At 36.8% G+C, this 23,856-nt stretch overlaps 15 protein-coding genes across 15 annotated transcripts in view; 4 read left to right on the forward strand and 11 right to left on the reverse strand.

Moving 5' to 3' along the window:
* The window catches only part of FDP41_002772 (uncharacterized protein), a gene marked incomplete at both ends in the record, with an annotated part of 684 nt that extends 70 nt beyond the window's left edge, over nucleotides 1-614 (reverse strand). Inside the window, one exon of the mRNA XM_044706003.1 lies at nucleotides 1-614. This exon is cut by the window's left edge and continues 70 nt beyond it. Within this exon, the coding sequence (XP_044562970.1) occupies nucleotides 1-614 (614 nt within the window).
* Nucleotides 615-1,820: 1,206 nt separating this feature from the next.
* FDP41_002773 (uncharacterized protein) lies at nucleotides 1,821-3,071 on the reverse strand (the record flags this gene model as incomplete). The annotated part of the gene is made up of 1 exon (XM_044706004.1): nucleotides 1,821-3,071. One exon carries the CDS (start codon nucleotides 3,069-3,071, stop codon nucleotides 1,821-1,823), a length of 1,251 nt encoding a protein of 416 aa, XP_044562971.1.
* A 1,062-nt stretch (nucleotides 3,072-4,133) lies between these two features.
* FDP41_002774 (uncharacterized protein) lies at nucleotides 4,134-4,667 on the reverse strand (the record flags this gene model as incomplete). The annotated part of the gene is made up of 1 exon (XM_044706005.1): nucleotides 4,134-4,667. The coding sequence occupies one exon, from the start codon at nucleotides 4,665-4,667 to the stop codon at nucleotides 4,134-4,136; it is 534 nt and encodes a 177-aa protein (XP_044562972.1).
* A 178-nt stretch (nucleotides 4,668-4,845) lies between these two features.
* FDP41_002775 (uncharacterized protein) lies at nucleotides 4,846-5,871 on the forward strand (the record flags this gene model as incomplete). Its single annotated transcript, XM_044706006.1, has 1 exon — nucleotides 4,846-5,871. One exon carries the CDS (start codon nucleotides 4,846-4,848, stop codon nucleotides 5,869-5,871), a length of 1,026 nt encoding a protein of 341 aa, XP_044562973.1.
* A 40-nt stretch (nucleotides 5,872-5,911) lies between these two features.
* FDP41_002776 (uncharacterized protein) lies at nucleotides 5,912-8,988 on the reverse strand (the record flags this gene model as incomplete). Its single annotated transcript, XM_044706007.1, has 3 exons — nucleotides 5,912-8,404; nucleotides 8,470-8,774; nucleotides 8,898-8,988. 3 exons carry the CDS (start codon nucleotides 8,986-8,988, stop codon nucleotides 5,912-5,914), a joined length of 2,889 nt encoding a protein of 962 aa, XP_044562974.1.
* A 232-nt stretch (nucleotides 8,989-9,220) lies between these two features.
* On the reverse strand, nucleotides 9,221-10,018 carry FDP41_002777 (uncharacterized protein; the record flags this gene model as incomplete). The annotated part of the gene is made up of 1 exon (XM_044706008.1): nucleotides 9,221-10,018. The coding sequence occupies one exon, from the start codon at nucleotides 10,016-10,018 to the stop codon at nucleotides 9,221-9,223; it is 798 nt and encodes a 265-aa protein (XP_044562975.1).
* Nucleotides 10,019-10,828: 810 nt separating this feature from the next.
* Nucleotides 10,829-12,167, reverse strand: FDP41_002778 (uncharacterized protein; the record flags this gene model as incomplete). The annotated part of the gene is made up of 5 exons (XM_044706009.1): nucleotides 10,829-11,299; nucleotides 11,363-11,381; nucleotides 11,431-11,809; nucleotides 11,863-11,911; nucleotides 12,117-12,167. 5 exons carry the CDS (start codon nucleotides 12,165-12,167, stop codon nucleotides 10,829-10,831), a joined length of 969 nt encoding a protein of 322 aa, XP_044562976.1.
* Nucleotides 12,168-12,379: 212 nt separating this feature from the next.
* FDP41_002779 (uncharacterized protein) lies at nucleotides 12,380-14,817 on the forward strand (the record flags this gene model as incomplete). Its single annotated transcript, XM_044706010.1, has 4 exons — nucleotides 12,380-13,022; nucleotides 13,081-13,562; nucleotides 13,633-14,499; nucleotides 14,545-14,817. 4 exons carry the CDS (start codon nucleotides 12,380-12,382, stop codon nucleotides 14,815-14,817), a joined length of 2,265 nt encoding a protein of 754 aa, XP_044562977.1.
* A 236-nt stretch (nucleotides 14,818-15,053) lies between these two features.
* Nucleotides 15,054-16,541, reverse strand: FDP41_002780 (uncharacterized protein; the record flags this gene model as incomplete). Its single annotated transcript, XM_044706012.1, has 1 exon — nucleotides 15,054-16,541. The coding sequence occupies one exon, from the start codon at nucleotides 16,539-16,541 to the stop codon at nucleotides 15,054-15,056; it is 1,488 nt and encodes a 495-aa protein (XP_044562978.1).
* A 233-nt stretch (nucleotides 16,542-16,774) lies between these two features.
* FDP41_002781 (uncharacterized protein) lies at nucleotides 16,775-17,175 on the reverse strand (the record flags this gene model as incomplete). The annotated part of the gene is made up of 2 exons (XM_044706013.1): nucleotides 16,775-16,806; nucleotides 16,974-17,175. 2 exons carry the CDS (start codon nucleotides 17,173-17,175, stop codon nucleotides 16,775-16,777), a joined length of 234 nt encoding a protein of 77 aa, XP_044562979.1.
* A 244-nt stretch (nucleotides 17,176-17,419) lies between these two features.
* On the forward strand, nucleotides 17,420-17,905 carry FDP41_002782 (uncharacterized protein; the record flags this gene model as incomplete). Its single annotated transcript, XM_044706014.1, has 1 exon — nucleotides 17,420-17,905. The coding sequence occupies one exon, from the start codon at nucleotides 17,420-17,422 to the stop codon at nucleotides 17,903-17,905; it is 486 nt and encodes a 161-aa protein (XP_044562980.1).
* An 88-nt stretch (nucleotides 17,906-17,993) lies between these two features.
* Nucleotides 17,994-19,073, forward strand: FDP41_002783 (uncharacterized protein; the record flags this gene model as incomplete). Its single annotated transcript, XM_044706015.1, has 1 exon — nucleotides 17,994-19,073. One exon carries the CDS (start codon nucleotides 17,994-17,996, stop codon nucleotides 19,071-19,073), a length of 1,080 nt encoding a protein of 359 aa, XP_044562981.1.
* Nucleotides 19,070-20,755, reverse strand: FDP41_002784 (uncharacterized protein; the record flags this gene model as incomplete). Its single annotated transcript, XM_044706016.1, has 1 exon — nucleotides 19,070-20,755. One exon carries the CDS (start codon nucleotides 20,753-20,755, stop codon nucleotides 19,070-19,072), a length of 1,686 nt encoding a protein of 561 aa, XP_044562982.1.
* Nucleotides 20,756-21,075: 320 nt separating this feature from the next.
* FDP41_002785 (uncharacterized protein) lies at nucleotides 21,076-22,502 on the reverse strand (the record flags this gene model as incomplete). The annotated part of the gene is made up of 2 exons (XM_044706017.1): nucleotides 21,076-22,153; nucleotides 22,345-22,502. The coding sequence occupies 2 exons, from the start codon at nucleotides 22,500-22,502 to the stop codon at nucleotides 21,076-21,078; spliced, it is 1,236 nt and encodes a 411-aa protein (XP_044562983.1).
* A 546-nt stretch (nucleotides 22,503-23,048) lies between these two features.
* FDP41_002786 (uncharacterized protein) lies at nucleotides 23,049-23,543 on the reverse strand (the record flags this gene model as incomplete). The annotated part of the gene is made up of 1 exon (XM_044706018.1): nucleotides 23,049-23,543. One exon carries the CDS (start codon nucleotides 23,541-23,543, stop codon nucleotides 23,049-23,051), a length of 495 nt encoding a protein of 164 aa, XP_044562984.1.
* Between the last annotated feature and the right edge of the window lie 313 nt (nucleotides 23,544-23,856).

The raw sequence follows: 23,856 nt of genomic DNA on the forward strand, positions 1-23,856 counted from the left end.
GTATTTCCGAAATATAACCCTATTGGTGATGATGATGATGGTTTCACAAATAGGTCGCTCTCTCGTGAGGTTGGTGTACCACGAAGCTTCATTTCGTTTGTGTTTGGATTGTTGTAGAACAGCGGATTCTGAAGAATTGAAGCGGTTGTATTTTTTGCGCCTTTTTCAAGAGTTGTAAAGGATGATGAATGTAGGTCTTCCTTGATGTTGTTGGTTTTTGGAGAAGTGGAGTTCATGGATGGACGAGGTGAGGAAAGATTAGAATAGGGAAGAGAACGACGAGATTTTCTTGTGATGGAGGATGAAGAATCACCACTAAAAGGACTCAATTGTTTTTGATCTCTAATGAGAGAAAAGTGTCCAGGTGAATGATTAATGGCTAACTCTTCGGAAGGTCTTTCGGCGTCATCCATTGGTGCATTAAGCTGAGCTCTCAAGGATGGAATTTTAATGGACGATTGCTCTCGAGCAGTCGACCTGGTTGGAGAAGAGGCAAATATTCGAGTAAAGCCATTCCTTCCTTCAATGTACATGAGCGTTCTGCTTGGGGTCTCGTCCTCTCCTCCTTGCGAAGCTGGGAATAAAGGATCATTCCAATCATCGTCTGCTTGCATTTTTATTGGGATCGAGCCCTTAAAAAATACCGCAAGATGAACATCAGAATTGACTCTTGCATGCTCCACGGCCTGGAAAGACGTTTGGAAAGAATTGAACAACAAGCGAATTAGATTTCAGCTACCCTCAAACAATTAAACGCCAAACTTAATGAATATATACGAAATGAAAAGAACAGAAATTGTGAAGAAAAGGCACGGAAGCCATTAGATCATTCGCATCACTTGTTACAATCTTTACAACATCATCTATGTGACGCAATCACCTTTAGAGAAAATCCATCAGTTGAGAAAACTAACGATCCACCAGTTGAGAAAGATGAGAATACATTATCAACATTGAATCAACCAACTCCATCAAAACAAGAAAAAGAATACAAGCCAAAGAACAAACCTCGCAAAACAAGAAGGACCACACAAGCTAAAAAACAATCATCCACCGACAAAGCCAAGCCAAAAAGAAAAACAAAGCAAAAGAACAAACTTCACAATCATACTAATCATGGACAAAAAGGCAAGATACTATATTTGTATTATGATGATCAGTGCTATCAACAATTCGATAAGAAACGTGTAATGAATGTAAGAACAAGAAAGAAGCATCTCACCTTATACTGGATCCAAGACTGCTCTCCGCCCTTCAACATTATTAATTGTTGTGACTTAGAACTTTGAAGACAATGCTGGTAATCGATACATATCATTATTAACATATCATATCCATCAACACTATATATACCTATTCATGACCTTTTTACAATAATTGACGACTCAACCTTACAAACCAACGAAACCATATGCATTAACAGACAAAACACTGCTTTATTTTTGCCTTCTGTTTGAATCATGGACTCAACCCATGTTAACAGTTGCTCCACACAAGCATGTAATCTGTTAATATTTGATATATCCTGTTAAAAACATTCGACATTCAGAAGTAGTATCTAAACGAAAATGAAGTCCAATGTTGTTTTATGACAAGTATTGAGGCACCGAAGGGCCAATAAACAATATTTAATTTTTATTGGGATCCATAGAGAGGATCTTTCTATCGGAGGGTGTGGCCACCATGGTTCTTGTGTTTTGCGAGGGTCAAAAGAGAATGCCAAATAATTCTATTTTCGTTGGAGAACAGGTTCAACAATTCAAATATGTGAGAATTGTTTATTGATGAATGATGAAGGAAGGAGATTCCGACAAGTCGCTTTACGATACTCGTTCTCTCTTGTGAGTAAAAACAGTAGTACCAATAATTTCGTTTAAAGAATCCAAATCCATATCGTCCCTATTAGCTTTGTTATCTTGATGGTTAGGAATGTCGGCAGAATAAACATTGGGAATTTCGGTATCTGTCAACATGTAGCTGTTAATAAACTTTGGAACAGAGCCAGCCAATCCTTTGCAATCATCACTTTCGTCCATGAAAAATTGTGGTTGTTTTAAAGCTGACCTTTTTGGAGAGGTTTGTTTCAGTGGTTTGTTAGGAGAAGAATAGATACTTGGTGAATGATGAAAGCATGATGATAAATTGGAGGTGGCAGAAGACAATCTTCGATGTGTCGTCGTCGATGATGATGATGATGACGTTTGACCAACAGCACCTATCGTTGTTGTTGAAGAGTGAAGAAAAGATGAACTGGGAGAATGATTGAAAACGGGAGTGGTTGCAGAGCTTGTTCCTCTCTTTTGTCTGTTTTGAAGATTGAATTGAATTTTTGGTCCCAATGAATACATGGGTGTTTGAGTGGTGGTGGTGGGTGATGAGGAAGAAGAGGATGTGGAATCACTCGAAGTTCGAGATGAAACCATTGATATGGTGGTGGCAGTGGTGGTGACGGTGTTTTGGGAAAGATCATCTGTTGAAACCGAAGGGGAAGAAGATTGATTCATCATGGTTCGTTGATGATGATGATGGTGATGTTTGTGTTGCACATTAATACTAGCCGAGTAGTGTTCATGACTGCTGTTCGTTCTTCTCTGACTCATAAACTTCTCCTTTCTCTCATTGAAAACATCAGCCTTCAAACAAACACAAAATTTGGGTACAGTAACTATTGGAGTGGATCGGGTACCCGATAAAGACGATGAAGAAGAGAAGGTCATCATTCCATGGTGATCACCATTCGTGGTTGGCCTTCTCAAGGAATTTGAGCCCAATGAGACTTGAACCGTTTCATCATCATCCTCATTACTGAGACTGGCAATATGTCCAACCTTGCCATGAAGCATGGGATCAATCACTTGCAAAATCTCAAATTCCTCTGGAACAATGATGAGAACAAGATCATCCTGTTGCAAAAGATGTTTGTTGAGCTTGTGGTGAACAAACTCAATACGTTGTTTGTTGTCTTCATTCGTTGTGGTGGAGGTGGTGGACGTCGTCGTCGTTGTTTGAAGGTTCTCTGATGCTGAAGGCTTGTAATTGATGAGACCTTTGAACTGTTGGTGTTTCATCATTGCTATGGAGATGTTTGTAATAACAACTACTACTACTACGACTTCACTACTAGAATATGACCCTAATATCGACAACAACAATAACTACTATCACTGCAAAGTACTTTGCTTCAATCCTGTCGTTTGTGGTGTTGTTGAAGAATCCTCGATCGAGAATGAAGGAACGAAAACGGTACACAGCAATCCAAGTAAGTTAAGGCTTGACTTCAAGGCTTGATTCTGAAAACGATGCACACTCTCTGTTGGGTGTATTTTCCCCCTCGTTGATTTCGCTCGTTTTGTATGCAGAAGAGTGAGTGGTAGTGGTAGTGCGTGACTATTGTTTACCCTCCAGAGAACAAGTGACTTGTTTTTTTTACGTACGAAATTCTTTTAAATGCAAACACAGCATTTTGAAGGCAAGCGTGAAGATCAGCGTTTGCGCTGTTGTATGGACATTTGGCACGTGACAGAGGAAGAGAAAATGAAAAAATGAGGGTTTTCCCAAATAAGCGAGGGATGAAAGTTCTAAAAAGATAACAACCACATTCTTCACGAAGTGAAATTTTAGGCACGAACGAATGACCGTACAGTGTCTTATTATTCATTGCTCTTTTAACACAAAGAACACAGACCTCCACCAACCAACTAACCAATGGATAGGTCTTGGAAGAAAACGAGACACACGACACTCTCCTTTTGAGTATCAGAACCTTGCCTGAATAATAGATTCTCATTCGATGAGTGCCTTTTCCATTTCTTGTGATGGGTCTAAAGAACTATTATGGAAAACATGAAGGCTTGCCAAACAAATCTGAAAAACATTCACAATTATTATTGTACGAACTCTTCATTCAAGAAAAACGATGAAGCGTCTAGGATGACGAAGATGGCTGAATATGATTTACAGTTTCTAATAGTAAAGTACGTGTAAATGATGATTCTTTTTATGTTGAAGTGAATGGCAATCTCACTCTACGGTCACAAACCAATCAAAATTAACTTCATGTTGAGGTTATCAAAACAACTACAGTTCTTACATCGAATACAAGTAGATGATTCATTAAGTTGCTGTAATCTAGTCTAGTAGAGCCAATCGGGCTTTTTATCATCTCTAAACGTAACCAAATCCGTGTCAAATAATTCAATAAATTGCTCATTTTGTAATCTCACTTTAGAACCAGCATATCTTCGGTATTCATCCAGAATACTGGTCAAATTCCATCGCTGAATCTTTCGGAGACATCCAACAACAGTACCAGTTCTGTGTCGTCCTAAATTACACATGATTGCTAATGGAAGATTGTCTCTATTTAAAATTACCTCCAAAGCTTCTACAACAATTTCTTCCGAAATTAAACCTAATTGAGCCATTCCAGTATGTGATATCGAATTACCGCTTTTCATTTTCGTTGATTGCGTTAAATGAATTAAATTTATATTCTGATCTTTAGCAAAATTTGCAAATTCTTGTGTAGGCTGATCTGGAGCTAAATAAATAATAGTTTTTAAATTAAGTGTCGCTAGATGAGGAAAATTAACTGATGTTGGTTGGCCAGATCGGAATACATTCTCCTGAACATAACCAAAGTTGATGGGAGGGACAAGAATTGTCATTTTTTTTTATTGCTGGAATTAGTCATCGAGTGAGTGTTTTGGACGATTTCGTTATCCCATTATTGAATTCAGATCTTTACTTCTTCTTTGTTTAAATGAATGAAGAAATTGATTCCTTAATTTCAATTCTTCTTCATAAAAGTTTTTATAAAGAAAAAGGATTTGAAATTCAAAAAAAATGCAACGATCAAGTGGAGCGATCATTTCTCAGCTTAAACAATTTTTAATTCCTCCTTTGAGTCATCATGCCCATAAAGGTCAAGCAGGAAGAATTGCGGTTATCGGAGGAAGTGAAGAATATACTGGAGCTCCTTATTATTCAGCAATATCTGCGTTGAAATGTGGAGCTGATTTGTCTTTTGTAATTTGCTCGAAATTGGCCAGTGTGATTAAATCCTATTCTCCAGAGTTGATTGTGTACCCATTCATGTATGAAAAATCAAGTGTAGATTATGGAACGATCAGTGAAACTCCTCGGTTATTTTCTCAAGATGATGAATTTAAACAATTCATGAAAAACACTTACGAAAGTATATTTAGAAGAATTAATAGTGTGGTGTTGGGTCCCGGCTTAGGAAGATCGAAAGAAATTCTTCAACAAGCTGAATGGTTTATTAGTTATTGCAACGAGCTAAATATGCCATTAGTACTAGATGGAGATGGTCTGTTTTTAATTGGAGAAAAGCCTGAATTGATTCAAGGACAGCAAAACGTTATTCTTACTCCAAATCCTGCGGAATTTCAGAGATTATTTTCAAAGGTAATTGATTATTACAATAAGAGTTCCACAGAAAAAGTTTCATCGTCTCAATTTAAGACAGAGCTTGAAGAGTTGACCTTTGTTTCCAAAGCGCTTGGTAACGTTTGTATTGTAAGAAAAGGGCTTGTTGATATTATTTCCATTGGAGATCATTATGTAGAATGTGAAATATTGTCTCCATCTCCAAGAAGGTGTGGCGGACAGGGAGATGTTTTAACTGGATTAATCGCAACCTTCTCCTATTGGGCTAATTGGGAAAGAAAAGAGGTTTCCACCAAGTTAAGTCACGAGGAGAAGATCTTGGCTGCATGTTATGGTAGTTGTTTGGTTCAAAAAAAGGCAGCTCAGCTAGCTTTTGCACAACACCATCGATCCACGACTACTCCAAATATAATTGATAAAATTGGAGAGGCATTCTCTGAGGCATTCAAGGAAGATAACTAACCAATCGTGTCTTTTCGTTGTAAATAAATAGTGTCATAATTTATTGTAAGAAAGAAGGATTTAGCCCATTACTTTGCATATATTCGTAGAGACGTTGTGCACTGGTTGGATTGGAGCGAATCAGGGAAGTGACAAATTGAACTTGCTGAGGGTCAAGTTGTGACACAAAGTTGCTAATGTTGTGAGCAAGATACTGCTTACTGTTCTGAACTTCTTTTACAGGATCTTCAATTCCCATGGCAGCAAAGCTGAGTTTTGTGAAAGTTACCTTATATCCACCTGTCAAGCCTCTCTCTGTGTGGAGAACCGTTTCATCATCATCAAAAACTTCTTCTTCTTCCTCTGCCTTGTCAACTCCTTCCAAGAAAGAAACAAGTTCATCCAGCAACATCTTCCAAGTATCTGCAGCAGTTTGAATTAAATCAGAATTCTGGAACAAGATTTGGGTCAAAGCCACAGCACACACCTTCTTTTCAATTTTGCCAGAGATGGTCTTTAAAGAGCTTTCCCAAACTACCTTTGCAAGTGAAGAGAAAATACCTTGCTGAATTTGGTTCATTGTTTGAAATAACGCTTTTGCACCGTATTTCACCACAAAGTTGGAGAAGAAAATAATGAGACATCTCACAAATTGTCCAGTCTTTTTCTTTTGAAGTCTAGTGAACAATATTTTAAAAATTTCAACCATATATACGCTTAATTGATCATAGGGAACAGTTGAAATTAAGCTGTCTAAAATTCTAAATCCATGATAATCTTTAGTTTTAGACATGACCAATGATTGGAAAAGTCCTAAAACCTGTTGCAATTGATTGTTCTTGGCAAGTTCTTGTGGAGCCTTTGTAATAAAAGTAGCAACATAGGCAACAAGTCCTGGAATATTTCCTTCACTTTCCCACAAATGTGCACTTAAAAAGTTGGGGAATAGGCCCACGTAAGTTTGTGGAAGTGGAGGTTGTCTAATAGATAAAAGTTGAGAAATCAATTGGAAAACATAGGGTGTAAATTCCTCAATACCACTTGTGAGAATAGTTTGGAAAGGTGGGAATAGAGAAGCTTCAAATTCTGAGATGTAGTCTCTGTTGAATTTGATAACAGTAGCATAGGACTCGAATAGGTAATGATTGAACTTGGGGTTACTTGGATTCTTGCAAACCTGTCCTAACACTTCTGTAATCTTGGAAATGTATGCAGGCATAATTGGTTTCATTTGCTCTTTTAGCACAGCAGTAGATCTCATAATAGCTTTCATGACATATTCATTTTCTTCAGTATTGTCAAGAGCATGGAATAATCCTTGTAATAATTTCTCAGCAAATGGAAAAACATCTTGTTGAGTAAATCTTGGTTTACCATTCTCTTCTCTAACCACTAACAGTCTTTCAATGCACCAAGCGGCATATGTTTGGACAACTGGTTCATATGAGTATAAAAGTTGTATTGTCAATGGGAATATAACAGGGAAGGAGTCTTTTGGAAGATGCTGTCTGAAGGTACAAATAAATTTGATAGAATCAGCTTGAATGATGGGATGAGAACTGGCCTGTAATTGAGGAATTATTTGAGTGGATAAAAAGTTCATAACATCAACATATTGACTAACAAGAGTGGCACCCTTTCTTTGAATAGAGGCCTTGACAGAAATGCATGTGACCAAGAAAATGGCAGCATCTCTACTCTTCCAATCGTTTTTTTGTAAAAGAGTTTGGATCTTTTGAATAAAATTGTCGGCAATCTCCTTTTCATAGTATATGCTAAGGCATTTGATTAGTTCTTGAGCAGACCTTCTTCTTGATTCTGTGTCAGAACCCTCAATATCTCTTCTAATGTATTCGATAGGTTCTTCTGCAAAAATAATTTCATCTTCTTCACGAAGAGAAATGTTTGGGATAATAATGTTGTCACAGATTTGTGGCAAAGCATCCTTAAAGATGCCATATTTTTCACTTCTACTGACCAAGGTCAGAAATTCAATGGACTTTGAAACAACAGCATCATACTTCATCTTTGAATCCAACTTGGAGAGAAGTTGCCAAACGCTTGTTGCAAATATCTCCACATATGGAAGGAATATTTCGTCATACTTTTCCAAGTAAAGATTGATGGATTGGCAAACTAGTCTTTTTGCCTCATCTAATAATCCTGGCTCTTCAATTAAATTATTGTCTAAGGCAGGATTGTCATAATTTAAAATTGTGTTAAACATGGAGCTGTATTCTGCAACATGCTCTTCGAAATATTCGGGAATGTCAACCCAGTTCAATGAGTAAAATATTTCGAGTAGCAAATTAATGCAGGTGAAAATTAGTTTCAAGTCGTTGGCATTTGTAGTTTGAGAAAGAGATGAGACAAATCCTTGGAAGGTATGGAACATTGGATCAGCAAACTCTTTCATAATGTAAATCAATTCATCTTCTATTTCATCAGTCTTGGATTGTTCTCTGTACTTTTTGAAGAGTGAATGACAAGTAAAAAGAACACCTCTAACAGTTTCGAAATTTGAAGAATTTGTTCTTAATTGATTCACCAAATACTAAATACAAAATATTATGAATTCAAAGGTTAAAACAACATCAAGCTTAATTAGGAACGACTTACCGGAAGCAAGCTTGTCCAATTTTTGTAAAAATCAAATTCACTAATAATTGTGATGATTTCGGAAAGTACGTCTTGTATCTTGGTGTCAGAAGTTGAAAATAATAACTCTACAACTCCCTGTTTAATCAACTCTTTATCTTCAGGACGCAATATCAAATTAACATCCCAATCCTTCTTTACCAAATTCTTCAAAAACACAACAACCATCAAACGATGTTCACTTCTCATACTAGCATCTGAAATATATCTCAAGAGTAGAGCAACATAAAAAGGTTGTCGTTCCATCTCCTTCAAATCTTGCTCCGCTATATTATTCCGATATTCATATTCATCCAATATAAATATTACCATTCCGAACATCAACAACAAATGTTTGAACATGAATTGAGTCATTTTCATTTGCTACTATAACATTATATTCAGCTTACCTTTTATTCTCACGGATGCTTCGTGTGTCATTGTGTTTTGAATGAGTGTGGTCAAGATGCCCAAGTTGGGCTCTGTGGTGGACGTCTGCATTTTTTTAAGTTTTTTCATTGTCCTCCTTCAACCACGAGAAGGCTCTCTTCAAAAAAAGGCGCCAAGGAATTCCTCTCGAGAGAACAACTCGTTATTTATATTGGTTGAGAAAAGTGTTTGTTTGTTGAATTTTTATGTTATGTACATTCAAGTGTTTAATCTTGTTTAGTGGAAACCCAACTGTATATTATTTACATTTGTTAAATTGTGGCTTGGAAATGCTGGGTGTCCTTCATTCGGTATGAACTTGAGGGTTGCCATTCGTCATCATGCTTTGTCTCACCTTATTCTCCAAAATGGAATCAAATTCATTCTTATTTCTAATATCAGGAGGGGTATAAGCAACCTTCTTTCTTAAATATCTCTTTCGTGCATTAATGAACCAATTGTTGAGTTGTTTCTTATCATAGTCAAGTTCTTTCATAAAAATCTCTTTTTGTCTTTCAGTCGGATAGGGATTGTTCTTGTTGAGCATGAGAAATTCTTTAAGTATTTCTTTCTTTCCTTGAGAGTTGTTCTTCTTACGTTTTTTGCTTTGAATCCATTCTTGAAGTTGTTGAAGTTCCAACGCCTCATTGCTCAAGAGTTCATTTTGGCATTGAGAGTCCTCTTCGAATTCTTCAGAGAATTTTCTCTTCTTGAGCTGAGAGCCACTTTCCATGGCGATACACTCAATATCACGTATCAAATTATTGGAGAGAATGTCAAGAGATTGATCTATTTGATGTAAGAGTTGATTCATCCATTCATTATTAAAGGATGATGTGGATACCGATTGGGAAGGTAGGGTCACGTTTCCGACTAAAGAAGCAAGATTGGCTGCTGTAGAGGGATCAAATACACTTGTTTGAGCGTTGCATGGAGTATTGATACTTCCAGTGGTCATTTGGTTCGAGGTTAGTGAGTTATTGGGTTGAGATGAAGTCGTAAAGAATGGATTACCAGCTTGCTGACACAAGGAGATATTTGGGTTATTATTTAAAAAGTATTGAAGAGGATTATTGGTAAAGTTGGTAAGAAGAGAACTCATGGTGATGATGGGTTGACAAGGGTTGCTGTTGTTGCTGGAAGTGACAAAAAGTTGATAAATGATTCAACAAGTGAAGGACTGTTCAACAAGCTAGGGTTGATGGAAAGAAGTGCGTGACGATGAAACAAATATAAGAGATAAATAGAAGGCAGTAGTTGTGGTGGTGATGCGCACAGTGATGTGAAGCTCTATTCAACGGTAGCTACAACGATAGATGTTGACAGCAGTCAGCAGTATCAATGGTTGTCGTGCTCTTTTTTCTATTGAGTTTTACGAGAGAGTTTTCAAAAAGTGACAGCTTTTGAAGTTTCTGTGATTTATTGCTCTCAACGAGCTTTGAGAGTATTTCGACTATGAGTTTCATATTCGAGTCGTTGTGGTTGTAAATATCACTTGATGCTGCTACTCTGATTTACATTTTATGTATTGTTAATACTCTTTTCTTAACCGAAGCCACCCGTCGACAACCGCAACGAACGTTCCGTAAAAAAACATTAATGCTCATCAAAAGACATGGGAGCGATAACATATATTACCATGGATTGAGCTTGAATGAAGGATTAAAACAGTTTGTAGTTACAGAATGGGTGATAGAGGGGAACGGGAATGCCGAATTTCATTTTCTGTAATGATGGTTAAAATGTACTCTCGATGGCATTTGAAATGTCCAACTGAGGGAACATCAAAATACCTCATCGTTTGAATGGTACATTAACTTTGAAGAGCAGTAATTCAAATCAAAGTGTTGACCACAATATGATATCAATGAAATTATTTGATTTTGTATAATAGGACAGAGGAAAACTATTATTAGAGTCGGATTTGAATATTCATGGATGTCTTGTTGTCGTAATAGACTCCATCAGAAATGAGTGGATTAGATTCATCGACCGTTTTACTCTCGGGATGGACTTCTTCTTCAAGAACAGAATAAGCATCTTTCCTTCGGAATCTCAAAAATTTAAACTTGGTGCTAAGGGTTGCCCAAACATCAGCCCATACGGATGGCTGTTTTTTCAGTTCTGCATAATACTTTTGATTGTTTTTCCTGTACAAGATGTAGTGTTGAACTATAAATACGATGTCAAATCCAATGGATAAAAATCCAAGTCCAGTTTTTACAAAGTCACCATAGAATGGGCTCCAGTCACCTGTGTTGATTCCATCAATTACCATTTGAAATATTGAGAGAACTCCACCAGAAAAGTCTAATAAGATGTTGCCAATACTCCAACCAACTGTTAGCTTTCTCTTCCAGTTGATGAATGCTTGCGGCACATACTATATTCATCATAGTTTCATGTCATTGCTTAAATTATGAACTTTAAATTCTAAAATTCATACCTTAATAGTCGTAATAGTCCTTAAGAAATAAAAATTATAATAATGATGAATACAAGTTCTAAACCTACAATTTCACAATTCCTAAATATTTCAAAAAATCCACCCACATGATTCTATGGCCAAGAGCCAAAAATACAGCCACACAAATCGACAGCATGATTGTGAGTGCTATAGACCTAGCCAAAACTGAAAGAGTTTGACCTCCTCGTTCATAAATTAAGGTTTGAAAAATAGTGATCGCTGTCAATGTCACTGCATGAATACTAAAGACAACATCATTAATTTGCACATCCGCTTTTCCATGATAAATTCGGTATTGTTGTTCCAATTCAGGATTCCAAAACAGAACGCTGTTAAAAACCATGTATGATGAGTGACCAATAATGTTCAACATTAAAAAATCAAAACTCAATCCAACAACACTCTTTGTCCACCAGTTCAGAAAAACTTTAATGAGTTGAGTGAAATGATTCATCCTATCATTAATTCATGCTACATACCCTGTGGATAAAAAGATAGAGACCATGCTGCAAAATAGGACCATCCCACCTACGAACATGTCATGATCGCCACAGTTCAGTAATAATTTTCACAATCCCACATGAACAATCAATGATGAAATCACACAATCATTCATCGGAATAAAATATCATCATCAAAAACGTTTTTCATTTCAAAAATTTAGGAAAATCCATTATCATGTACAACCTTTGATCGAACAACACATATTCATCGAATTCGGAGAGAAACATACCACTTTGCTGAATATTGAGAGACCTTCCGATAAGACTTTATGTTCTGCCATTTTTTTGAAAAGATTTTTGTTTAGAACAATAGAAGTGTCGAATGGAATTTCAAAAACAAGATTTGGATTCTTTCCAACCACTCCAATGATGAATTGCATGGAATTGCCCTCTTCAATCGTTGTTGAACAATGAAACTCTCTCAATGCCATTTATTTCCCTTCTCATCGATTCAGAGTCAAGGATGAAGAACGTTTTAGGAATTTCAAGAAAAATGCTCAACAACAACTCGCAAAGAAGACTCTTTTCCATCCGAGATCATTTGCTTTCCTCTCGTGTTCATCAATTAGCAAATGCCATTTCTTCAAGCACCAACAATAGTACCAATGAACATGCTTCAAATATTGTTTCTGTTAGTGGTGGCCAATCATCAGCCTCGAAGAATTCTTGGGATGATTATTTGGTAAAGGCTAAAATTCATCCCGATGTAAAGGATGCTCTTGCTCAAAATAAGCCTGTTGTAGCACTTGAGTCAACCATTATTAGCCATGGAATGCCATATCCAAAGAACGTAGAAACAGCCAAACAAGTTGAAGATCAAATTAGAAAGAACGGAGCAATCCCAGCCACCATTTGTATTTTGGATGGAATAATTCATGTAGGAATTAACGAGCAAGAATTAGATCGATTTGGTAAATTAGGACAAGAAAAGAAGATAACTAAATGCTCCAGACGAGATGTCGCTCTTGTATGCAGTCAAAAATCTCATGGAGCAACAACAGTCAGTGCAACCATGTTGTTAGCACACAGATTCGGTATTCATGTGTTTGTGACTGGTGGTATTGGCGGTGTTCATCGCGTACTATCGACTAACGAGGTTGATCCAATGGATATTAGCACAGACTTGACAGAATTAGGTATGTTTTGTTCGAAATTAGGAATAATGAACTCTGAAATACTTTCAATTTTTGTTAGGTCGAACTCCAACATGTGTTGTCTCAGCTGGAGTGAAATCAATATTAGATATTCCAAGAACTCTTGAATACTTGGAAACACAAGGAGTTACAGTAGCCTCATATCAAACGGATGAATTTCCTGCATTTTTTACCTCGAAAAGTGGATGCAAGTCACAATGTAGATTAGATTCTCCTTTAGAGTGTGCGAAATTAGTTAGTGCTAACCTTCAACTTGGTCTTAATTCTGGTGTACTGATTGCAGTACCAATTCCTGAACGTTTGGAAGCAAAGTCTGCTCAGTTAAACAAGGCGATAGAACAAGGCCTTTTGGAAGCAAAACAAAAAAACATCAAAGGAAAAGACGTGACTCCATTCTTATTGCAGCGTATCAACGAACTTACACAAGGTGACAGCCTTAGAGCCAATATTGAATTGATATTGAACAATGCTCGTGTTGGTGCACAAATTGCTGTTGAACTAAGCAAGATTCAGCAAATGAACGTAAGTATTTAAAGATATTTATACATGAACACTTTATTTTAATAGAACATGTAAATTTATCACAACAAAGAATAAATATTGGAGTGGCTTATCTAGTCATGCTGTAGTAGATCTAGATGATACGAACGAAAGACATCCAAGTGACCACAAATCGTCATTACTTTCTCGTGTATCTTCTGTTTTGTCATCACCCAAAAGAGAAATCATAGCGATTGGTGGTTCTGTCATGGACGTAACATGTACACCTATGGAAGGTGCTAAACTGATTCTAAAAACATCTAATCCTGGAAAAATTACTCTCAGTAATGGAGGTGTAGCTCGTAATGTTTGTGAAGTGATCTCTCGTTTACTATCCTCAAGCTTGGACGCGAAACATCTTCCTCTAAATTTTATAACATCGGTTGGATTGGATGCCTTTGGACATTCTCTGAAAGAACACATTAGAAAAGATTTGAGAGTTCAACAACCTGAAAAAACCATTCTGCTCAACAGAAATAATAGAACTGCCATTTACAATTGCCTTATGGATGACACTGGCGAACTGGTGGCAGCTGTTGCAGATATGTCTATTTTGACAGACGTCAACACCACAAAGCATATTACGAATACCCTATCACACATGATTAAGGAAAAACGAGCTCCATTAATATTTTTAGATAGTAATTCATCGGTAGAGGCCATGAATAATATTGGAAGAATTATTGAAAATACACAAGCAGAATTGTATTTGGATCCTACATCCGTTCCAAAATCAAAACATGCTGTACTTGCTGGTCTCTTACCACTCGTCACTTTTATCAAGCCAAACGAACACGAAATATTCAGTATTGTGGAATGTTTTTTAGGAAGGACAATTAATAAGAATGAAATAAGTGTTGAAGAGTGCCTTCAAATTTTGCTCACAAAAGCAAAAGTAAGCCATGTTCTTTTAACTCAAGTAAGTATGATCACATGGACATGCAACTTGTTAATACTTTCTTAGGGACCACAAGGTGTTAAACATGCCACCCTTATAAACGGGAGAGTGACCATACAATCCTATGCTGCTCTTCCGAAACGCCCTCATTTGTCTGAACCTAACGCCAATGTGACTGGTTGTGGCGATAATTTTAGTGGTGCGTTCATATTCTCAAGGTTTTGTGGAGATTCCATTGAGACATCAATCAAGAAAGGTTTAAGAGCATCCAGACTTGCTTTAGAGAGCTCTAAAAGCGTGTCTGATCGTTTGAATGCTCAATCGATTGAAAATGATTAACACAAGTATAAATATACCAAACATCCATCATTTCGCGTTGTTTTTAGTATATTCAAATGAGTTTCAAATTATTAACAGTTGTGTGTGGAAGAGATGTGTGAGGTTAAAGCCTATTTGTTGTGATGATTGTGTCGTACGTTATGCTTTCTGGACCTAGGTGAGAGCATCTCATTGAGTTTAGGAGATGTTCAAAATTCATCGTATTTATCGAGAAGTCATTCCAAAGCTTGTCAAAGTTAACATTTTTCAAGCTCACTTCTGAAACGAAGATGAAACCATGGTTCTGAGTTTTGAGCTCGAACACATGCAGGATTCTTGGCAAATCTTCCTTCCTTTCTCACTACGAGAGGTGAAATTCCTGCAGTACCGTGAATGATGTGTCCATACGTTGATTTTTCACTCACAATCAAATCATCAGAACCCATCATCAAGTACAAATCAATTAAAGCATGTTGAACTGCTTCTACTGAACGAGATTTTGGAATATTTTGAGGAAGATAGACCAAATGAATGGTGAGTCCAGGAACTTGAAGCTCCTCAAAGAATTGTTTTGCTTCATCAAATGCAGGCGTGTAATCACTGGTGAGAAATACAATCACTTTCTTATACTTTTCAAAAGTACTAATCTCAGTAATACGTTGCTTGGCACACTCCCAATAAATATTCACAGGAGTGTTGTGAAATAAATATTCTTGTTCATTCTTTCTGATTTGAATGCCTAATAAAAATGTTGATTCTGGATGATTGGTCTTGTCTTTGAGCATGGTGGTTCGAAAGTGATCTACTTTCTGTTGTATCAAATCAATGGGTTCGAATAAAAGTGGAGCTAATTTGCTGAAAATATTAATTTGATAAAGTTTAGGACGCAACTCCCAATCCTTATCTTTGGTTTCTAATTTTGAAAATAATTGATAATATACATCATTGTCAGCATACAGCGTTGGAGCAAAATACTGTGCTGCTTCAATTTCAATAAAGTCTTTGGAATTGATTTGATTAAATTTTTCATTTTCTTTGTGATAAATACTTGTTGGTAATATTTGAGCAAAACCTTTACAACATTTGAAATAACGATAACCTGGTTTTGAACGATCGTGATAGACGGTACTTTCTAAATGCAGCCAATTTTTTTCAATAAATGTCCATCGATCGAGTGGACATCCTTTTTCAATGGATTTTTGTTTCACTTGTCCATAATTCCAAAAGAGTTCATGAGACAAGAATGTTGGATTTTTCAATAGTTGTGACAGTGAGGCATGACATCCCACTTCTCCTCCTTCCCAATTCACTAATAATACTCTATTACTTAGTAAGGCATATAATAATGTAGAAAATAGACCCATAATGATATTTCCATATCCACTATACATGTGTGCTTTAAAAACAACAAATTGTGGAGTTTTTAAAAACAACTCTCCATTCAATGCTACATTCTGTGAAAAACAATTCGGTGTGAATACATAGGATGAGAGTACTGAGTCATGATATTGTTGATATCGATACAACATGCGTTCAAAGGCAATCGGAGGAGGTCCATTCCTCGAGTGTTCAACGACTTGTGCAACATTTAATGTTTCATTGAAATAACTCGGTATAAAAACTTTGTGAAGTGTTGAATTGGAAGAAAGACCCGATCGTCTAATCACAACATAGTAGACGACGATCATGAATTGAAACAATACAAGAGCAATACATCCAATCCGATACAGGAAGACTACTTTCATTTTTTTGTTTGACAGAAGAAGCAATGTGTTGGATGTGGTGAGGTGACGCGTCTATTCGTCAACCACAGATGCAAGACATTTTCAAGAAGTTACGTGTATCGAGATGATGTACCTAGATTATTGAGAGACAATTGGATGCATGATAAATGACCACGTGAATAACAATTTACTCCAATACAATGATGAGCAGTCATAGGTGTAGCAGTGTTGTACTCAATTTAATTTTCAATAATTTAGTGCTTTCCTGACCATTCTTCCTTCATGACTGTTCATTGTGATTAAATGTGTTCAATTTAAATTTTTCATCATCATGATGCCATGTGATTTATAAATCAATGAGTGCATTCATCCAATTCATTAATAATAATAATAAAATCGGAAAGAGTTTCATCATCTCTTTCTGAACCCCATCACCATCATAAAAAAACCTACATTGTACATATTGCTCTGTTGAAGGCTTGAAGTGTTTATAATAAAGTGGTTTAATAGCCCCATTAAAAAGCATATTAGCACCATAGAGTAATCCGAAAATTGAAATAGCAAGACCAATCTTTGATTTTCCTGTATCCAAGTCGAATCTGCCTGGACGGAAGAGTTTTGTTCTGTCAAAGTATTTGGGGGCTGGATTTGTCATTTTTTGCTTCTTATTGTCGATGCAAAGAGAGTTGCATCGGTGGTGTTGTTGTTGTTGTTGTTGATACAACGTGTTGTTCCTCTTCATCATCATCCTCCTTGTCTCTAAATTCCATCCTTCTATCCTTTTGAATTACTCAATATTATTTGGGTGGTCCAATCAACATCAAGTTCAGCCTTAAAAAGGCTTCATTCATTCACTTTCGTTCGACACCAACAAAAAAAACGTTTATTCCATCATCAGCATGAGCTCGAATAACAATTCAACGGAGAATGTTAACAACACCACAACTTCTCCAAACACAGAGCAATCACAGCAACAACAACACTCCACTAATACTCATCACCTTCCATCCACAGAAAAAGTTGAGGAAATTCTAGATCAAATCAAGAATAAAACTGTTGAAGCCTATAAAGTAGCTGCTGAGAAGACAGAAGAGGCCTACAAAGTAGCTGCTGAGAAGACAGAAGAGGCCTACAAAGTAGCTGCTGAGAAGACAGAAGAGGCCTATCATTACTTAACTTCGGAAGAAGCAAAACAGAAATTACAACAGACCATGCAAACAACAACATCAACCCTCTCTAGTGCATATTCATGGCTTTCTAGTAATGTTTCCACATTGGTCGGAGAAGCCTACGAACAAGTTGAAAGTGCTTTAACAGGCAATCATCCTTCTTCATCGTCCGATAGTAGCACCACAAAAGAAGGAAGCAACGAAGAGAAAAAATAAGCATTAATATTATTTTTGGATTTATTGATCGTCATCAAATCCAATTCTATACAAGCACTCTTTATTCATAACTACTCTGTCCAACAAAATGGAAGGACAAGAAGCATTGCAAAATTCTAATGGCAACATTGATGTAAATAGAAAATTATATGCCCTCTATAAACAATTAAAAGCTGTTTCATCTCAATCTAGAGATTTCCATCATTCGGAATATTCCGATTTCAAATACTCGGATCTGAACAACTGGTTATGGTTTATCAAAGTCTTTCTCATATTGTTCAATGTTGGTCTCTTTATTTACATTCTCTATTTGATGAAAAGGAAATTTGCAAAAGAAACTATTTTGAAAATGATCAATAACAGTCAAACGACACAACTAGAGGAGGACAAAAACACCAACAGTATTCATTTAGAAGATGATTCCAAAAACGAGCACAATGCCCCTGAAAAAAGAGTTGGAATTATCATTTCACATCCAGACGATGAAGCCATGTTTTTCACACCAATCATTGTATCACTTGTTGAACAAAATATTCCAATTCATATCTTGTGTCTATCAACAGGAAATGTGTTAGGATTAGGGCAGGAAAGAATTCGAGAACTAGAAAGGAGCTGTATTGAATTAGGAGTTTGCAATTCCAACTCTGACTCTTCTCTCTCTCTTGTTAAATCTTTAAGTGACCTAATCAGATCTGAAAATAACAAAATTGTGATTGTAGATCATGATGAACTGAAAGATGGAATGAGACAAACGTGGAATACTGAATTGATTGCGCAACTTGTCTACAAGTTTGTTCAAAAATTTAACATTTCAACAATTCTCACATTTGATGAGAGAGGAATTTCTGATCATCCAAATCATATTGCCACTTGGAATGGTGTGAGAGAATTCAAAATAAGGTGTGAACGAGAAAAGTGTTTCAATCATGTGGATGTTTTTCAATTAGAGACGAGTAGTTTAATTCGGAAGTACCTTGGTGTGTTGGATTTGATTGTTAGTTTACACAAAAATAGTGATCACAATGTCACAATATTTACACCAAGTCCTCTTTTCGCTTGGAAAGCAATGCGTGCTCACCATTCTCAATTCGTATGGTTCCGAAAACTGTTTGTTCTCTTTTCAAGATATACATTCGTTAATACCTTTACAAAATTGTCCTTGTGTTAATTATTTTGAGGAATTTTCTTGAGATTTCTCTTCTTTCGCTTAATGACTCCATTGCCTGATGAAGAGCTAGAACTTCGTGTGTTTGGATTGTCAAATTCTTTGAATACTGAGTAGTAAATGAACATAAAGTCCTCTCTCTTCAGAGATGGAACAATATTGATCTGTTTTGATTTTTGAGCTCGATTCTTTAAAATCAAATTTTGTAATTCGTTCACATGATTCACAATGGACATGTCATCAAAGCCGATCAACATGGCAAGTTTTAAAAAATCATTTCTCTTGTTTGAATAATAACCTAAATCAAGATCTTCATGTTGTGACCATTGCTCAAAATCATTATAATAATCGGATTCCTCCTCTTCTGACATGCCTTCTAAGAGATTTGAATGAGATCCATTCAACTTTTGATCTGTTGATAAAATACTGTTGGATGAAGTGTTGTGATTCGAATTGGAGGATAAAAGAGAACCTCTAATTCCAGACTTATTGGGACTCGAGTGGTTATGATGATAGGTTTGAAATTGAGAATCTTCGATTTGTTGCATTTGGCTATCTCCACCACAAAACACATCATAAACAAATCCACCAAATTGATATAAAAATTTTGTTAATAATTTTCCTTCTCGACACACAAACAAGCATAAAAACATATAAACACTCTCAACGGTAATGGTTCCTTTTCCTTTCACATCTAAAATGTCAAATAAATCTAATAATTGATATTCATCAAATGACAAAATGTAATAGTCATCATCATTTTCGAGATCACTGTTGCCACTTGTCATGTCAAGGACATCATTACCAGTGGAAGTGGAAGGTTGGTGGTGATTAATCATGCCATTGTTGTTGTTGTGGTGATGATGATGAAGGTTGGATGATGTCAAAGGTGTTGTTGATGTGGTTGTCATTGACGAGGATAATGAATGTACTCCATTTGGTATTGCTGTTGTTGTGATAGTGGTGGTGGTGGTGACTGGATGACTTGTCGGAGCGCCATTTGGAGGTGTGACATGATGATGGGGAGAGACATTATTCAATGTTGATGAGTCACGATGAATGTTGGAACCTGTTGAATATTGTTGTTGTTGTTGTTGTGTGGATGGTGTGGATTTTAGTAGGGTGGATGAAGTGATGGAATTATTATGGTGATTCATCACTTGATGAAGAATACCACCATTCTGATGACTCTGATTAAAAGATTGTTGTGGAATGGGTGGCGATGATATTATTGCATGATGATTCACACTATTACTAGTGGTAGTAGTGGGAGTAGTAGCCATGACTGAATTTGGTCTCAAATCATTCATCATGGCCACAAATGTATATTCACTGATGGATAATTGTTGAAATCGTTTTCTCACAATAGGAAATGTTGAAGTTGCTGTTCGATGTGAAACTCGTCCACTGTTACTATTAGAACCACTGCCACTACCACCTCCATCATTATCAGAGGAGGTTGGTGAACGAGGAGAATTCGAGCTCACCATATTCTTGATGTAGTTTTGAATAAATTCAAAGAATGAAGTATATCCTTGTTCGGAAGTCATGATGGAATACAAAGCAACACATCCTTCATGGTAATCATCTTTGTTTTTGGGGTTAAGAAGAAGTTTTAAAAATTGTGTTTGTTTGGTGGGTTCGAGTTTGGATGAATAGATTTTGAGAAAGATGTTCTTGAGCATTTTTTTATTTTGTGGTTTTTTGAATCATGTGACAAGTGACATGTTGGACGAATTGGTTACCTAAAGTCATCTTTTAAATGCCAATACTTATCACGATCACATGATTCATTAAGGATAAGTGCAATTACATCATGTGAAAGTCACACGGTCGATCTGTTTGCAACCTTTGGAGCAGAAAGAGACTCTTTCATTTAAAAGACAGTTTGGTCTAGTTCTTTGATGTCTGCAACTTTACTTCAAAACTAAATCATTTGAAAAATAACATTAAATTGTACATAAAACAAGTAACATGAAGAAAATCTGTTCTAGAATATTTTAAATTAAAAATCGAATGGGTTGTTGTTGGAAGGAGGTGGATTGCTGCTTGGTCTATTATTTTGAGTATTTCCAAATCCTGTCAAGCCGCTGAATGGATCTCTATTTGGTGGTGGAGAGTCTTGGAGATTTCTCTTTTGGGGTGGTTGATTTCCTCCCCATTGTGGTGGAGATTGACTACCCCATTGTGGTGGTTGATTCATTGAGGGTGCCTGATTTCCCCATTGTTGTTGATTTCCAACCCATTGTTGACCTCCCCATTGCTGATTTTGAGGTGGTTGGTTACCCCATTGCTGTTGTCCACCGCCCCATGGTTGGTTTTGAGGTTGATTTCCCCACTGATTTTGTTGTGGCATTCCTCCCCAAGGTTGATGTTGAGACTGACCTCCCCACTGTTGTTGCCCACCACCCCATGGCTGATTTTGAGGTGGTTGGTTGCCCCATTGTTGTTGTTGATTTCCTCCCCATTGTTGTTGTTGTTGTGGAGGTTGTGGATTGCTAAACCCAGCAAATAAATCATCAACATTAATAGTTGGTTTGGATGGTTGAGCACTTGTTGTTGTTTGAGATTGATTTGAAGGGAAGCCCCAGTTATCATCATTGCCAAAACTATTATTTTGAGTAGTATTTGATGGAGTTGAGAAGAAATTATCTAATCCTCCTGCATTGGTATTTGTACTTGGTTTTGTAGCAGTTTGAACTGGTTTTGGTTCATCAAACGAAAATAGATCCGTGGATTGTGGTTGTGGTTTCACAGGATTCGATCTTGTAACTTCAACTTTTTGTGGATTTGGAATAATATTTTCAATGGGTTGGACAGGCACTTCTTCAACAGATGATGATGGTTTGCTTGCTGACACACTTCCGCTAGCATCATACCATTGCTTTTTTACATAAGTTTTTTCAATAAAGTCCTTGATTCCTTTCTCATCAGTACTCTTTGGTTTTGGGAACTTGGTTGGATCCCATTTTGCTCTCCATGTGGCTTGAGCAACTTTGTTTCCGTGTGTTTCAAAAAACTCTACATCCTTGTCTTCAAAGTTAGTCATGGAAATACCTTTAGCCTTGAAGTTGAAATTACGGCTATCGGTTGTTAAAGTGTGATGATGAGTGTAATGATTTAATGAACAACAAGAGCATTCAGAAAATAATAAAAATACAAGCACAACCCATTCGATGAATTATCATTGGAAAAATAAGGAGAATAAGTGGTGATGATGATCAAAAACAAGCAATAGTTATCATCTCCCTGTATCGGTGATGTCATTACTTACTGTATTCCAGAGCAGAAGGTACAAACGAAAATTCCAAAGTCCATGATGACGTAAGGAGTTCCCTTTACAACGCAGTCCATACATTCCTTGTTATCGTTGAGGAGAGACAGCTTGCGAATGGTTTCCTGGTTCTTCTCTTGCTTTTTCTTGGCGCTCATTTTTTTTGTTGGTGTATTGTCACTTCCGACATCATCCCTTCCCAGCTGCAAGCGAAGAAATCGGAACCTGTGAAGTGGCACTGAGGTGGAAAATGTGGTTTACACTCTGAAAGTGTTATTGTTGTAAATCTATATTCTAACAACGATGGTTTGAACATTTTAACTACTATGATGGATAGACAAGATACATTAGGCATTGTAAAGTCCCAAACTCGGTTGACCTAAAGATGAAAAAATTTCGTTGAAAAAAAATAGCATAACAAGTACGTAATTTTCTCTCTCACTGTCGGTATTGACACTCTCAACACATAGATGGCCAAGTCAAAGAACCACACTGGACAACACGAAAGCAAGAAGAACCATAGAAATGGTATCAAGAAGCCAAGAAAGGAAAGAAAGTCCACAAGCAAGGGTATCTACCGTCCATGGAAGACTAACACCAAGTATGCCAAGAAGGGAACCCTCAAGGCTTTGAAGGAAAAGGCTGCTCAAAAACAAGAATAAATACATTAAACAACAAATTATTTAATAATATGGAAATGTTGCTTAAAGTGAATTCAATAGATCAGCATACATCTTTCTTTCCTCTTCCAAAAATTTCTCCAGCTCGGCCTGTTTTTGTTTCTTGGCTCTTTCCGCCCTGACACGAGACAATCTTTGTCTAACCATGCATTGAATCTTGACAGCGGCATCGTGCTGTTTCTTCAACTGAGAAGTGTCTCTCCTTATGGAAAATGCTCTCCACAGAGCTTGAATGTTAAGAGCAGCTGTTTCAAGTTTCAATTTCTTTCGTTCCTCTTTAGCTTTTTCATACTCCCTTCGTTCTTGTTCTAATTCTTGCTCAAACAATCGCTTCTTGGCTTGGGCCACAACGGAAGCTTTTTTTCTTGCCAAGAACGACCGTATTTGAGTTTGAATTTTGATAGCTGCGTCCGCTCTCTTCTTTTCAAGCTCTATATCTGTCTCATTAAGGGTGGATGAGGTTTCTTGTTCTTTCTCACATTGCTTTTGTGGTTCTTCTTCATCGTAGTTTGCGAGCATGTCATGATCGAAGGACAGTTCTCCAATAATGTCACCATCGTCAAATTCCTCTGTTTCTCTTTCCTTTTGCCTTCATTATGAAGCCGGAAGCTGGATTCTGCCAAAAACCTTCGAATGAATGCTTGGATATAAGTTATATATTTTTCTTTTTTCACACTGTCTACTTTTTTCTTTGCCAAGTGTATTCTAACCTGTGACTGGATCTTAACAGCGCTATTGTGTACTTTCTCTTGCTCCTTTCTAACCTCCTCAAGCAGTTGCATTCTTGCTTGACATCCTCGTACAACAGCTTGTATCATGAGAGAGGCATAAC

The sequence above is a fragment of the Naegleria fowleri genome (assembly GCF_008403515.1).
Source record: "Naegleria fowleri strain ATCC 30894 chromosome Unknown tig30, whole genome shotgun sequence".
Taxonomy (NCBI): Eukaryota; Heterolobosea; class Eutetramitea; order Acrasida; family Naegleriidae; genus Naegleria; species Naegleria fowleri.